Here is a 15,678-nt window from a genome sequence, read left to right as displayed (position 1 = left end):
AAAAAAAAAAAAGGCAGCTCAAAATTTCAAATTTGTTTTTTTACTGTAAATAAAAAAAAATGCAATTTTTACAGTATAATTTGGGCACGCGAGCTACTAGTTTGTTTTTAGTGCAAATCAACGAGTGTAGATTTTTGGGTGTATTACGTAAATGCCAAAACAACACCACAGTTTATTACAGTAAAAAAAGTTGTTTTTTTTATTTAGAGAAAAGTGCTGTAAAAACCACAGTAAAGTTCACAATTTCAGCATGAAATCTATTGCTACTTTTACATTGCACAATTTCATGATAACTCGCTTTAAAATCATCCATCCATCCATTTTCTATTTATTTATATTTAAAAAATAAAATGATAATATAATTTTGAATACTGTATTTCCTTGAATTGCCGCCGGGGCGCTAATTAATTTAAAGCCTCTTCTCAGTCCGGCGCTTACCAAAGGCATGCGGTAAATTCAGGCCTGCGCTTATAAATTTGAGTGTGATGTAAGGATACCATCATGAAAAGCACATTTAATAAAAAAAACGTTATTATGGTCTTACCTTCACTTATAAATGAAGTCCATGCGCAGCTCCTTCTGATCAAAAGCATCGATAACTTGTTTATAGAAGTCTTCCTTATCTTTCTTCAGTTTTAAAAGTCTCTCTGTCTCGATGGAGATCTTCCTTTATTACCTTCTGCTTCGATTGAAAGTCCAGTTTAGAAAACGGTTTTATTTTAGATATGTAATCCTCCATGTTAAAAGTGCAAGCGAGAGGAAAAAATAAACGATCGCTGCTTGTTGTCACTTCTTCTGCAACCGAGTAGTCGCAAGAAGGATCACTAGCGCCCTCTACCACCAGGAGGCGGGAGTCATTTAATGACTCATATTTGACACACGCAGCTACGGTATATTAATAAAACATAGCTGCTTACTGTTCTTTTTAGCATATTCAATAGCTTGGACCTTAAATCCTACTGAATAGCTCTTAATCTTCTTCCCTTTATGCGATTTCAAATGATTGAAATCAGCCTCCTCCATTTTGAAAATGATTACAGCTGAAGTGTCACTCGTGACGTGACGAGTTTGACCCGGTGGAAATTCTAGATATGCGCTAATAAAAATATTATTTTGCGAAACGAGTTTGACCCGGCGGTAATTCTAGGCAGGCGCATACTATATACCCGGCGGCAATTCAAGGAAATACGGTATACAGTACAGGCCAAAAGTTTGGACACACCTTCTCATTCATGTGTTCATTTTTTTTATTTTCATTTACATTGTAGATAGTCCCTTAAATCCTACCGAATATTTCTTAATCTTCTTCCCTTTATGCGATTTCAAATGATTGAAATTAGCCTCCTCCATTTTGAAAATGATGACAGGTGAAGTGTCACTCGTGACGTGACGAGTTTGACCCGGTGGATATTCTAGGCATATGCTAATTATTCTGCGAAACGAGTTCTAGACATGCGCTAAGAAAAATAATATTTTGCAAAACAGCGTTATTCTTTAGCCAGCGGTAATGCTAAGCATGCGCTAATTATTTTGCGCATGCAGTAATTCTAGGCAGGCGCATACTATATACCCGGCGGCAATTCAAGGAAATACGGTAATTAGATAATATTAAGTTGACATAAATTGCGATTAAATGGAGGGCATATATTTTTGTTCTCCCAAAACAGAAAGAAAGAATACATTTAGTAAGAAAAGTCACACTACTTTATTGATACATATTATTTCCAGGGCCAAATAAAAGGAAGTGGCGGGCCACTTCTGGCCCCCGGGCCTTGAGTTTGACACCCGTGTGCTAGAATAACGGTACAAGATATATCGATTAATAATTGATGTGTGCGAAGGTGTTAGCATCTTTGTGTTGCCTTCTGGAACATTCTGTTGCACTTCCCACGTATCAGTTGTTTGCGTGTGTGTGTGTATGTGTGTGTGTGGACACGAGGGTACCGCTGCACGTGAAGGCAGCACCAAATCAAACAAGCATGAGAAGAGTTGAGTTTGAGCCGAGGAGACGGAAGTGGGACATGCACTGTGTGTGTGTGTGTGTGTTTGTTCTTGTATTTTTAGCCTTCTTGAGACATGAAGAAGGAAAAGTATCTTCCATATGAGGAGGTGTGAAGAAGTGATGACATAAATCATGGTCCCATTAACATTGCATCTAATAAACAATGTCTCATTTGCACCCCTGCTGGTCAAAATGAGGGTGGTCCCAAAAAAAGAGGGATTTTTCAAACAGACTTTGTGTCGCTTTTAAAAGTGCTCCCCCTCTGGTCAACATATGAAATAACAAGTGTGTAAGAAATTGAAACAATAACAATAAAAAAAATGAATACATATGTAGATAGAGACTTACTTTAATAACTTGAAGTAAATAATGAAGATAAGTAAATAATGAAGATTAAGAAAAAATTACAAACTATTTAAAAAATAAACAAAATAACTAAAAGCAGTCTTTTTCTCACAATGTGTCAACTTTTTTTTTTAATAAAATCGGGAACAATTTCCTGTTTCTGTAATATTGCATCATTTTATCGGAACATTTATTAATTTTTATGTTAAATTATTACTTTCTAATGGATACTATTCATATAAAATTCTGACCTTTAACCCAATACTGCCAATGTTTTTGTTGTTCTTGTAAAAGAGTGACAATTTTTGGAGAAAACTTCTGACTTTTTTCATAATTTTGCCAAGTAAAATTCCGATTATCCATCCATCCATCCATTTTCTTCCGCTTATTCCCTTTTTTGGGGTTGCGGAGGGGCGCTGGCGCCTATCTCAGCTACAATCGGGCGGAAGGCGGGGTACCCCCTGGACAAGTCGCCACCTCATCAAAGAAAATTAATAAATATATATGTACGTAGAGACATATTGTGATACGGCTTTTTTTTGGAGGTCTCAAGAAGGTAGCAAAAACAAGTGTGTGTGTGTGTGTGTGTACACTCTTCGGCACATCCCAGAACCCAGACCTCAGCCGAACATCACATGGCAGACAGGAACGTCAAGTGTGAAACAAGTGTACCACGTGACTGTGGACCGGCACCACGGTCCAGAACACACACACACACACACACACCACACACACACACACACACACACACACACACACCAAGCCGGAACCGAGACCACGCGGTTTTCCTTTTGCGGTGAATTAAAACGGTAAATAAAATAAAGTAAAAAAAATAAACCATATTGGTCACTGCGATGACAGTGCATGCGCGGCGATATTGTGAGCGCGCGCTGGGGGCGTAGCGCACGTGAAGAAAATAAAATAAATTAATTAATTAAATAAATAAATAAAAAAACGCCAAGGCTGTAAAAAAAAAAAAAAAAAACAACAACAAGAGAAGAGAAAACTCACATTGCGTCGGCGGGAAGCAGCAGGCGGCTGTCTGCCATCATGTCGGCAGGAAGTCCACACCGTAAGAGGAAGTCATGGCGCACCGCGGTGGTCCCGGGGACAGGTGCGTGGAGGAGAGCACCCGACACACACTGGCTTTCTCCGCGGGGAAAGAAACACTTTCACATTCTCCTCTCTTCTCCTTCCTCGCAACTCCGCCTCGCTGTCTCCCTCTGCGAGGACGACGCTCCTCCGGTCCGGGCGGAAGTGATTTCCTCTGTGGGGGCGTGTCTCCGCCGCCACTTAGTCTCACATAGGATCCGCCTACCATCATCACAGGCCACGCCCCTCTATTAACACAGCTTCCCCATCAGAGATTGCCTTACTTGCCCACCTTGAGACCTCAGAATTAGGGATATATATATATATGTATATATATATAATATATATATATATATATATATATATTATATATATATATATATATATATATATATATATATATATATATATATATATATATATATATATATATATATATTATATATACACACACACACACACACACACACACACACACACCGTATTTCGTTGAATTGCCGCCGGGTATATAGTATGCGCCTGCCCTGGGTCAAACTCGCTTCGCAAAATAATTTGCGCCTGCTTAGTATTACCGCCTGGTCAAACTCGTCACACTTCCCCTGTCATCATTTTCCAAATGGAGGAGGCTGATTTCAATACCGGTCATTTGAAATCGCATAAAGGGAAGAAGATTACGAGCTATTCAGTGGGATTTAAGGTCCAAGCTTACATCAAACTCAAAGGTTTTACTGCATGCCTTTGGTAAGTGCCGGAGTGAGAAGAGGTTTTAAAATAATTAGCACATGCTTACTTTTACCGCATGCCTTTGGTAAGCGCAGGGGTGGGAAGAGGTTTTAAATTCAAGGAAATACGATATATATATATATATATATATAATACAAATATGTATATATATATGAGTGTGAATGTTGTCTGTCTATCTGTGTTGGCCCCGCTATGAGGTGGCGACTTGTCCAGGGTGTACGCCGCCTTCCGCCCGAATGCAGCTGAAATAGGCTCCAGCAACCCACCGGGACCCCGAACGGGACGAGCAGTAGAAAATGGATGGATGGATGGATATATACACATATATCCATCCATCCATTTTCTGCCGCTTATTCCCGTTCGGGGTCGCGGGGGGCGCTGGCGCCTATCTCAGCTACAATCGGGCGGAAGGCGGGGTACACCCTGGACAAGTCGCCACCTCATCGCAGGGCCAACACAGATAGACAGACAACATTCAGACTCACATTCACACACTATATATAAAAGAAGGATAGGGATGATGTTCGTTAAGAAATTATGGATGTCGATGCCATTAGCAAATCCTCTTATCAAACCGATTCCTTATCGAATCCAGAGGGATTGTTGTGTGTGCACTGAGTTCCAAAAGCCATAGAAGTTATGTAGGATAGGATAGGATAGGTCTTCAACTTTGTTTTCAGCACAAACCCGTCCAGGATGAGACAAACAGTGTGCAGGGTTACAGAACAGGAACGCTGATGGGTCGACACAAAAAAAATGGGGAAAAAGGTCAACGATAGGGAAGGATGAGTAAAAAAATACAATTTAAATTGTAATCCAGTCTGGAGTGGGAATAAACCTCCATAGTAAAGGACATAAACATATTACAATGTACATCCCGAGATATTGAGTAAGAAGGGGGGGGGGGGGAGTGAGGGGCCATGGTGGCAGGCTGCAGCTCTCAGGCACTGCCCATCCTTCCATCAACTTTATGGGATTTGTGTCGAGGGTGTTGGATTTGTGACCGGGCCGGCACGCTGTTTATATGGAGGGAACGCGGACGCGACTGAGGACAGCATGCGGACGTTAAAGGGGAGAAATTCGTAAAATGGTTGCCCTGGGAGATTTTCGGGCGGGGGCACTGAAATTCGAGACGCTCCCGGGAAAATCGGGAGTTTTGGCAAGTATGAAGATTGCCAACATGGTTTGTTTTTTTGTCCACTTGGGATCCTCGGCGACTTGTCCAGGGTGTACGCCGCCTTCCGCCCGAATGCAGCTGAGATAGGCTCCAGTGACCCCCCCCCGCGACAAGTGGTAGAAAATGGATGGATGGGATCCTGTGCAGGAACACAAGTCTTCCAGGTTGGCCCACTTCTCCCTCTGTGGGGGGGCACTCTAGTCCTATAATGAGCTAGGCTCCTCCTGGAAGACTATCTGGGTCAGGGAAGAAAAAGAGGATGCATGGGGGAGTGGGATGCTGGAGTATTCTGGTCCTGCCTCTACATAACCCGAGCAAATTCCGCCAGTATTAAGATAAGTTAGATGTCACGCCCACAGCCGCTCATCTCCTGCACGCGTTACTCCGGCGGCAGCAAGCAGCTGCAATCAATCAGCAATCAGCGCACCTGTCGTTGATAATTTTCCTGGCCTTTTTAAGCCGGTGCAGACCTGCGTTCCGGGCCAGAACGTAGTCTTCTGTTCGTGTACAGTAAGCCGTCTTCCCGTATTCCCTCTGCTTCCTCGGCTGCCGCTTTGGATCTCGACTTTCCGCCTGGACACGGAACTTTGACGCTTTGCTACAGCCCCTACTTTCTGCCTGCTCACGGAACCTCCAAGCTTTGCCTTATACCTCTTGATCCTCCGCCTGTCACTCAACACTACAGGTAAAAATCACCGGCTAATCACCACACACACACACATACTTTGGATTCGTCACACTCCATTCCCCCTAGTTTAGTTATACTATAGTTTGTTATTTTACATATATATATATATATACTGTAAAGAAAAAAAATATTATATATATATATATATATATGTATACAAAACATAGTATCATAATGCACCCTTGTTGTCTGTGCCGTCTACTCCCCCCGTACACAACAATAGACTTTTTTATCCAACAATGGGGGAAATTATGTGGTGGCAGAGTAGATTTAAAAAATCCATTAAAACAAAGTATTATAAGCAGCACAAAATTCGCAATCACAGCGGTTTGAACCCATCCATCCATCCATTTCCTACCGTTTGTCCCTTACGATGTCGTAGGAGGTGCCGGAGCCTATCTCAGCTCCACATGGGCAGAAAAGGTAAAAAAAAAAAAAAAAGACACATGAAGACAAGAGAGAAACATGAAAGAAAATAAAGAAGAACCTGCTAGTGAAAGCATGTCCACCGGCTGAAACATTTGACGAAGAAACAATCCCTCAAGCGGCGCTCAAAGTGTACTCTGCCAAACTGCCTCTGGGTAATGGTACAATTTGTACAATTTTCAATGCCAACAAAGCAAGCATGCCTGATAGAACATGCTCAAATGTAAAGTAAGACTCCACTTTTCCAAATGGCGCTAGCTAGATGCTAATTTACACAGGCTTCGCCATATATATATATAATATATATACATATATATATATATGCCACCGATGAGCATGACTGATTTTCCTGGCGAGTTCAACGCCTCAAACTAAAACGGTGATGCACGTAACAATAAAACAGCTGGTGATAAGTGCAATACTTACAGTATATACACTTTGAAGGGCGCAACATTAAACTCGACCGGCGCGCTTAACTTAAAGGAAAAGAGGACTGCTGCCATCTTGCATGCAAAGACTTGCATATGAGACTCAGAAATGTGATTCATATAAACCAAGATGTAACAACTAGATAGTATTGTACGGTATACCGGTACTAGTTTATTACCGGTATAGTAATGAATCATATTCGGTACTATACCACCTCTAAAAAGAACCCCTCCTGCCTTTTTTTTTAAACAGGTATGACGGCGCGTCGTAGTCTACAGTGTTCTAGGTACTTCTAAATCACTAATTTCGGACTCTGTGGCGACAAATAAAGTAAGTTTCTTACAAGTACTATTATCACTGGAGGATGAGGAATAGTTAAACATGCTTCACTACACAGCGTAGGAGGATACAATAGGTCACCGGCGTCATTATGTAAACAAATGACATGGGTGGATCTACACCTGACATCCACTGTAATGATACCAAGTACAAGAATGTATCTAATCGATACTACTATGATTACATTGATATTTGTTATCGACACAAAATCTTCTTTTTTTAAATTTCATATTATGTTTATGAAGTTAGTAAATACGTCCCTGGACACATGAGGACTTTGAATATGAATAATAAATTATCCTGTAACTACTTGGTATCAGATCGATACCTAAATGTGTGGTATCATCCAAAACTATTGTCAAGTATCAAAGAAGAAACAAATAAGTGATTATTACATTTTAACAGAAGTGTAGATAGAACATGTTAAAAGAAAAAATAAGCAGATATTAACAGTAAATGAAGAAATAGATGAATAAACGCTTTTTACAGTTTGTCCCTCATATTGTGTAGAAAATAATAGGTGTATAAATGACACAATATGTTACTGCAGACTAATTAGGAGTCTTTGTTTGTTTATTTACTACTAAAAGACAAGTTGTCTAGTATGTTCAACATTTTATTTAAGGACTAAATGACAATAATAAACATATGTTTCATCTACACTAACATTTTTGTCACAATAAAGACAATAATGACATTTTTTGTGGCCCCTTTTATTTAGAAAAGTATGGTAATAATTACTAATAATAATATTGGTATGGGGACAACCCTAAAGAGCAGCGGGGCTTTGTTCGTCTAAAAGCTTCCAGGAAGCCAATGGACAGAAAAAGTTTCTGCTTACCCCCAAATCCTCCACATGACACCTCCACTCCGGACAGGCTAACCCCCTCCAACCTCCGAAGACAAAGCTACGAATAATGGGAGACCGGTGCTATCTGCACCGCCGTTCCCAGTCTGTGGAACGCACTCCCTGACCACCTGACTGCGCCACAGACTGTGAATGCTTTTAAAAAAGGCTTAAAAACCCTTCCTTTTAAAAAAGTCTATCTCTTTTTTTTTTAGATATATGCATACTAGTTCTAGCTATTCGGCTGTTCTAGCTACTAAAAGACAAGTTGTCTAGTATGTTCAACATTTTATTTAAGGACTAAATGACATGTACACTAACATGTTTTTGTTCCAATAAAGACAATAATGACATTTTTAGTGCTCCCCTTTATTAAGAAAAGTATCAAAAAGTGTCAAAATACATTTTTGGTACCAGTACCGGTACCAAAAGACTGGTATCGGGACAATCCTACAACTGGACAAGGGCAAAGTTATCATAATGGTACCAATATCCACATCCAGGTACCAGTATCGGTTCAAATGCGAAAGGTACCTATTTCTAGACGCCCAAAAAAAAAAATGGAGTTTGCTTTTCCACAAGCGAGTGTGCGGCCACGTCATGTCTGAAGGGTTGTTGTCACAAATAATCTCCCCATTTGCTTCCTCCCTGCCAAACAAATCCTTCCCTCCTGTTTGCTCCTCTCTCAAATCCGTCAAACGCCGGCAATTTTGGACGCCGCCACCTGAAACGCGGCGAAAGAAAGGTGAAGCCGTTTTAATATGTAATTAGCGTGGCGCCGCGTTAATCCGGCGTGAAATATGAGCCTCTGTCGACATGTTTGGGGAAATAATCGGGGAGGGAAAGAAAAAAAAGCGGTAACGAGCGTGTTTAGATTCGCTGACAACATTGCATATTACTGCCATGTTCCACGTATTGTGAGTGTTCTGCATCAAGTCACTGGAAAATACACTGATTTGGGATAAAGGATTGTGTTGTGTTCAAGGACCGTGGGATGATTTGTTGGGGGAAATGCCAACGCAGACTTGAGCATCATACTGCCCTCCAGTGGCTTACAACTAAACTCCATCTCAAGCAGGACAAACAGCTTGATGAGTTTGCAAAGTACACAAATAAGATGACACTTTTGAAAGAAAGACAGCGCTGTTCCAAACGTGTCCACTGGATGTCGCTATAGCAACTCTTTGCACGCCTTGACACTGACTTCAGAAGGGGGTGGAGCTACGTGGTGTTTGGACACCACGTAGTTACGCTGCTGATAGGTCGTAATTAATCTAACGTGAGACTCAAATGCTAGCTAGCATGTTGCCTTTCTCCAAGAAAAATGCGCTGTGCTTGCGTTATTTTAGTCTGTTCAAAACGCGAAAAGTGTAACACTTTCTTCGGTGTTCCTCGAAAAAGGGCAAACGAGGGCAAGATTTTACAAAAAAACCACCAAGAAAAATGTTGTGTTCTCCAGTTCAACGGATGATGTAAGTATATATGTAGTATCTAGTAACATATGTAATAACATTAAATATCAACATGATATAAGTACATATTTAGTATATAGTAACATTCATAATAACATGTAATATATACATGATGTAAGTATATATGTCATGTAGTAACATTCATAATAACATGTAATATATACATGATGTAAGTATATATGTCATGTAGTAACATTCATAATAACATGTACATGATATAAGTACATATGTAGTATCTACTTACATTCATAATAACATGTAATATATACATGATGTAAGTATATATGTCATGTAGTAACATTCATAACAACATGTAAATATACATGATGTAAGTATATATGTAGTATCTAGTAACATTCATAATAACATGTAATATATACATGATGTAAGTATATATGTAATATCTAGTAACATTCATAATAACATGTAATATATACATGATGTAAGTATATATGTAGTATCTATTAACATTCATAATAACATGTAAAATATACATGATGTAAGTATATATGTCATGTAGTAACATTGATAATAACATGTAATATATACATGATGCAAGTATATATGTAGTATCTAGTAACATTCATAATAACATGTGATATATACATGATGTAAGTATATATGTAGTATCTAGTAACATTGATAGGGACGGTGAGTATATATGTCATGTAGTAACATCATAATAACATGTAATATATACATGATGTAAGTATATATGTAATATCTATTAACATTCATAATAACATGTAATATATACATGATGTAAGTATTTATGTAATACCTCTTTACAGTCATAATAACATGTAATATATACCTGATGTAAGTATATATGTCATGTAGTAACATTCATAATAACATGTAATATATACATGATGTAAGTATAAATGTAATATCTGTTAACAGTCATAAAAACATGTAATATATACATGATGTAAGTATATATGTAATATCTATTAACATTCATAATAACATGTAAAATATACATGATGTAAGTATATATGTCATGTAGTAACATTGATAATAACATGTAATATATACATGATGTAAGTATATATGTAGTATCTAGTAACATTCATAATAACATGTGATATATACATGATGTAAGTATATATGTAGTATCTAGTAACATTGATAGGGACGGTGAGTATATATGTCATGTAGTAACATCATAATAACATGTAATATATACATGATGTAAGTATATATGTAATATCTATTAACATTCATAATAACATGTAATATATACATGATGTAAGTATACATGTAATATCTATTAACATTCATAATAACATGTAATATATACATGATGTAAGTATACATGTAATATCTATTAACATTCATAACAACATGTAATATATACATGATGTAAGTATATATACAGGTGCCTCAACAACAAATGTATCACTTAGAAGCCAGCAAGGGGGCGGAGTCAAAGATGAGGGAGCGAGAATCTAAATATGGCCTGTTCGCACGTTAATATTTAAGCACTCGTGAATAATTTAGAGCAGCAAAAAGCAGCATTTGAGCCCAAGTGGGCGAGCGTTTCCTGAGTGGGCGGAGTCAGGAGACAGGATAATGGAGGCGGGGGCAGAGGGGGATCCTTTTAGTACGAAGTAAACAAACAAAGACTCCTAATTAGTCTGCATTAACATATTGTGTCATTTATACACCTATTATTTTATACACATTATGAGGGACAAACTGTAAAAATGGATTATTATTCTACTTGTTCATTTACTGTTAATATCTGATTATTTTCTCTTTTAACATGTTCTATCTACACTTCTATGTACAGGATCATACAATAAAATATAATAGCTAATAAACCAATAGTGATATAGTTAAGAAATACTGATATAAAGGGTAGGTGTCGCGCTGTTTCCTGTTTGAACATGTTCTATCTACACTTCTGTTAAAATGTAATAATCACTTATTCTTCTCTTGTTTGATACTTGACATTAGTTTTGGATGATACCACACATTTACAGTAGTTACAGGATCATACATTTGTCATGTTCAAAGTCCTCATGTGTCCAGGGACATATTTACTGACTTTATAACTATATAATATGAATTTAAAAAAGAAAGATTTTGTGACTATAAAAAATATAGATATAATAGTGTCAACTAGATATGCTCTTGTACTTGGTATCATTACAGTGGATGGGGTTTGTTTACATTTTGACGCCGGTGAGAGCATGTTTAGCTATTCCTCCTCCTCCAGTGATAATGCCACTTGTAAGAAACTGAATTTTTTGTTGCCATGTAGCCCTCTTCCTGAGTGTGTTTCAGTGTTGTACCTTCACCATTATCTTGACTTTTTTACACCAAAATGCGTCCATTCTCCCTTTTCTGTCTACACGCCGTGTCTGCTTGTAAGTACTCTGTGTGTGTGCGCTGCCCAACATGCTCCTAAAAACCAGCAATGTCATCACGTGACGACGAACTGGTACTTTTCAAACATGTATAGTACCGTTTTAGTAATGCGATACTATACTAGTACCGCGATACTACACACACACACACACACACACACACACACACACACACACACACACACACACACATACACACACACACACACACACAGATGTGGCGTCAAAAGTCGTTAGCATAGCAACACCTCACCTCCCAGGTGAGCAGGAACATCTCTCATGGAGCCAAATGGAGCACATAATGGAATGTTCCATCTTTACATGTATCACAATGAGGACCCCCCCCCCCCCCCCCCAGCCCCCCGAGCTCCTCCTGGCTGTAATGTGATTTCATCTCTCCATGCAAATGGGAGGGGTGGGTGGGGGTGGGATGGGGTGGGGGTCTCTCGCTGCTCCACCTGCGGCGCATCGGCGCGCTCCAACTGTAATTGGCCGCCGCCGCCAGAGAGAGACCCTCCATTCATCACGACCCCCCCCAATCCCCCACCCGACCCCAACCCCGCATCCGTCCTTCTGTCCCTTCGTCGCCAAACTCGGACCAATCTCTCCGGCACTTTCCAATCCCCCCCCCGCTGATCCTTTTCCTCATTAAAGTGGGAACCGGGCAGAGGCGGTCACTGCCTCTCATTTATTTTCATTTGAAAGCGGTGCAGCTCCACTGATCCTCAGGGGAGGGGTGGGGTGTGTGTGTGGGGGTGTGGGGGGGCACAGAAGAGCCAACATTCTGATAACAACACACACACACACATAAAGGGGGGTCGTGTAGAACCCTCGCCGGCAAAAAGATGCACCTTCACGCCTATTTCAATTTATTTCATGCACCTGCAAGTGCCCCTCACCCCTCGTACCGTTCACCCCCCCAGTCCCCACGACTGTTAATGGTATGATTGCATGTATCGACCTGTGCAAACCCCCCCCACACTTCCTGTAGGTATGTGTCCATGCATGGTATTAGTGACCACCGGATTGAAAAGGAGGCGGGGCAGAGTAAACGGTTGCAGCGAAGGCTCGCTTCTTTCAATGGCTGCTTTAGCAGGCCTTGGAGCGGGGGGGGGGGACGAGGGTCGATTTAACAACCGAGGGCGGGGCAGATGGCTTTAAACCAACAGGCGTATCAGCAGAAGAGTAAAAGGCTAATATTCCCCGCCCCATTAGATAGGAACACTGTGGGGCCGCGCGGGGGGGCGGGGCGGGGGCGGGCTGGGGGAAGTGATCCCTGTTCAAGCACCAAAACCCCAATTTCCATATTTTGGCTGCGCAGCGGGCCGTGAACTCGCCACTTAATGGTCCTCACGGGCGCGCCGCTAAAGACTCAACCACTGGAACCACACAGACCAAAAACAAGACTGAGACCACGACCGGGACTCTAAAGAGCGAGGCGTGAAATAGGACCCTATAGTAGGGTTATTCAAAAACGACAAAGTCGAGTCGAGGAAATCAGAACACTTAACTTAGGTTAAGTTCTAATTAAAGTAGCAAGGATAGTCACACACACTCACTAGGTGTGGCGAAATTATTCTCTGCATTTAACCCATCCAGGGGAGCAGTGAGCAGCAGCGGTGGCCGCGCCCGGGAATCATTTTTGGTGATTTAACCCCCAATCCCCAGCCTTGATGCTGAGTGCCAAGCAGGGAGGTAATGGCTCCCATTTTTATAGTCTTTGGTACGACTCGGCCGGAGTTTGAACTCACAACCTACCAGAGGTGGGCAGAGTAGCCAGAAATTGTACTCAAGTAAGAGTACTGTTACTTTAGAGATTTATTACTCAAGTAAAAGTAAGGAGTAGTCACCCAAATATTTACTTGAGTAAAAGTAAAAAGTATGTTGTGAAAAAACTACTCAAGTACTGAGTAACCTGTTTGTTTAATGATTACGGCAACAAATAATGCACAAAAACATAAAAATAGCAACAAGCAAATTCAGAGCTAGGAATATGTCTTAAGCAACTAAAACAATAATATATATTAAATAATAGTACATCAAAATAAAAAAAAATTAAGGCACATTGAGCCACAATAACTTAACAGCACCGTAGGCTCAGTAGGCATTGATTGATTGATTGATTGATTGATTGATTGAAACTTGTATTAGTAGATTGCACAGTACAGTACTTATTCTGTACAATTGACGACTAAATGGTAACACCCCAATAAGTTTTTCAACGTTAATCAATTACTTAATAAATCACTAAGTCGAGGTGATCTACCTCATATATACATACACACACATATCTCATATATATATATATATATATATATATATATATATATATTTATATATATATATATATCTTTATATCTTTATATATACAGTATATAATTTATATTTATTCATTTTGCCGTTTTCGTTGACATGTTAAAGGTGTTTTAATGAATATACATGCATGTTTAACATATAGATTCCTATCTTTCATGAAGACAAGAATATAAGTTGGTGTATTACCTGATTCTGATGACTTGCATTGATTGGAATCAGACAGTATAGTGCTGATAACATCCACTTTTTCAAATGGAGGAGAAAAAAAGTTCCTCTTTTCTGTCTAATACCACATGGAAGTCGTTGGTTTTTGGCATCTTATTTGTCCAGCTTCCATATTCGTTTTTATACACTTTACAAGAAATACATTGGCGGCAAACTCCTAACTTGCTCGCTTGTTTGCACTGGCTTTCGGAGACTCTTATTTTGTTAGCGCAGGCGCAATGGAGCGGCGCTTTTATTGTGAAGACAGGAACTGTGTGATCAATCTTTAGGCTTTTGATGGGAAGTACGGTTGAAATAAAATGTGTCATTTTTCCTTTACACTTTTGATTGATTGGTTGAAACTTTTATTAGTAGATTGCACAGTACAGTACATATTTCGTACAATTGACCACTAAATGGTAACACCCCAATAAGTTTTTCAATTTGTTTAAGTCGGGTTCTACGTGTGAAGGTCACGTGACCGCCTGGCTCTGTTTGATTGGTCCAACGTCACCAGTGACTGCATTTGATAGGTGAAACGCAGGCATGCGTATTGCGTAGTTCCTACTTTAAAAAAACAAAACGAACATTAACAGATCGATAAAAAAAAGTAGCGAGTAGCGAGCTGAATGTAAATAAACGGAGCGGAGTAAAAGTAGCGTTTCTTTTCTATAAATATACTCAAGTAAAAGTACTAGTATGTTGCATTAAAACTACTCTTAGAAGTACAATTTATCCCAAAAGTTACTCAAGTAGATGTAACGGAGTAAATGTAGCGCGTTACTACCCACCTCTGCAACCTACCCATCTCAGGGCGGACACTCTAACCCAGGGGTGTCAAACTCATTTAACCCCAGGGGCCACAAAAAGGAAAATATAGTCCCAAGTGGGCCACACTGGTAAAATCACGGCATGATAACTTAAAAATAACAACAACTTCGGATTGTTTTCTTTGTTTAAGACAAATACAACAAGCACAATCTGAAAACATACAAATCATAATGTTTTTTGTTTTTTCCACACTTACATGTTGCTGTTCTTCATTTGTCGTGATTTATCATTTCTGAATAAATGATGTGATAATGTTCATCGGTCAAATAGGTGTAAGTCTGGCAGAGTTTTAAAATGCTCTTATTGGTGTAAAATGTCAAGCTATCAGAAGATGCAATAAATAGTCATATCGGTCCCCTAGAGGGGGGGGGGGGTTGCCCACATCTGAGGT

The 15,678-nt window shown here is 39.6% G+C and overlaps 1 protein-coding gene across 5 annotated transcripts in view; it reads right to left on the bottom strand.

The window, feature by feature from the left end:
- Nucleotides 1-15,678, bottom strand: part of celf2 (cugbp, Elav-like family member 2) — a 431,239-nt gene that overhangs the window by 320,135 nt on the left and 95,426 nt on the right. Inside the window, exon 1 of one of the 5 annotated variants that reach the window (XM_061914210.1) lies at nucleotides 3,359-3,608. The exons of the other annotated variants lie outside the window; for them this stretch is intronic. Within the exon in view, the coding sequence (XP_061770194.1) occupies nucleotides 3,359-3,399 (41 nt within the window). The 5' untranslated portion in view covers nucleotides 3,400-3,608. Of the gene's footprint in view, nucleotides 1-3,358; nucleotides 3,609-15,678 lie in introns of those variants that run through there. 5 annotated transcript variants of the gene reach the window in all.

Source organism: Nerophis ophidion, linkage group LG10 (assembly GCF_033978795.1).
Source record: "Nerophis ophidion isolate RoL-2023_Sa linkage group LG10, RoL_Noph_v1.0, whole genome shotgun sequence".
Classification (NCBI taxonomy): domain Eukaryota; kingdom Metazoa; phylum Chordata; class Actinopteri; order Syngnathiformes; family Syngnathidae; genus Nerophis; species Nerophis ophidion.
This window is presented reverse-complemented; position numbering and strand designations above follow the sequence as displayed.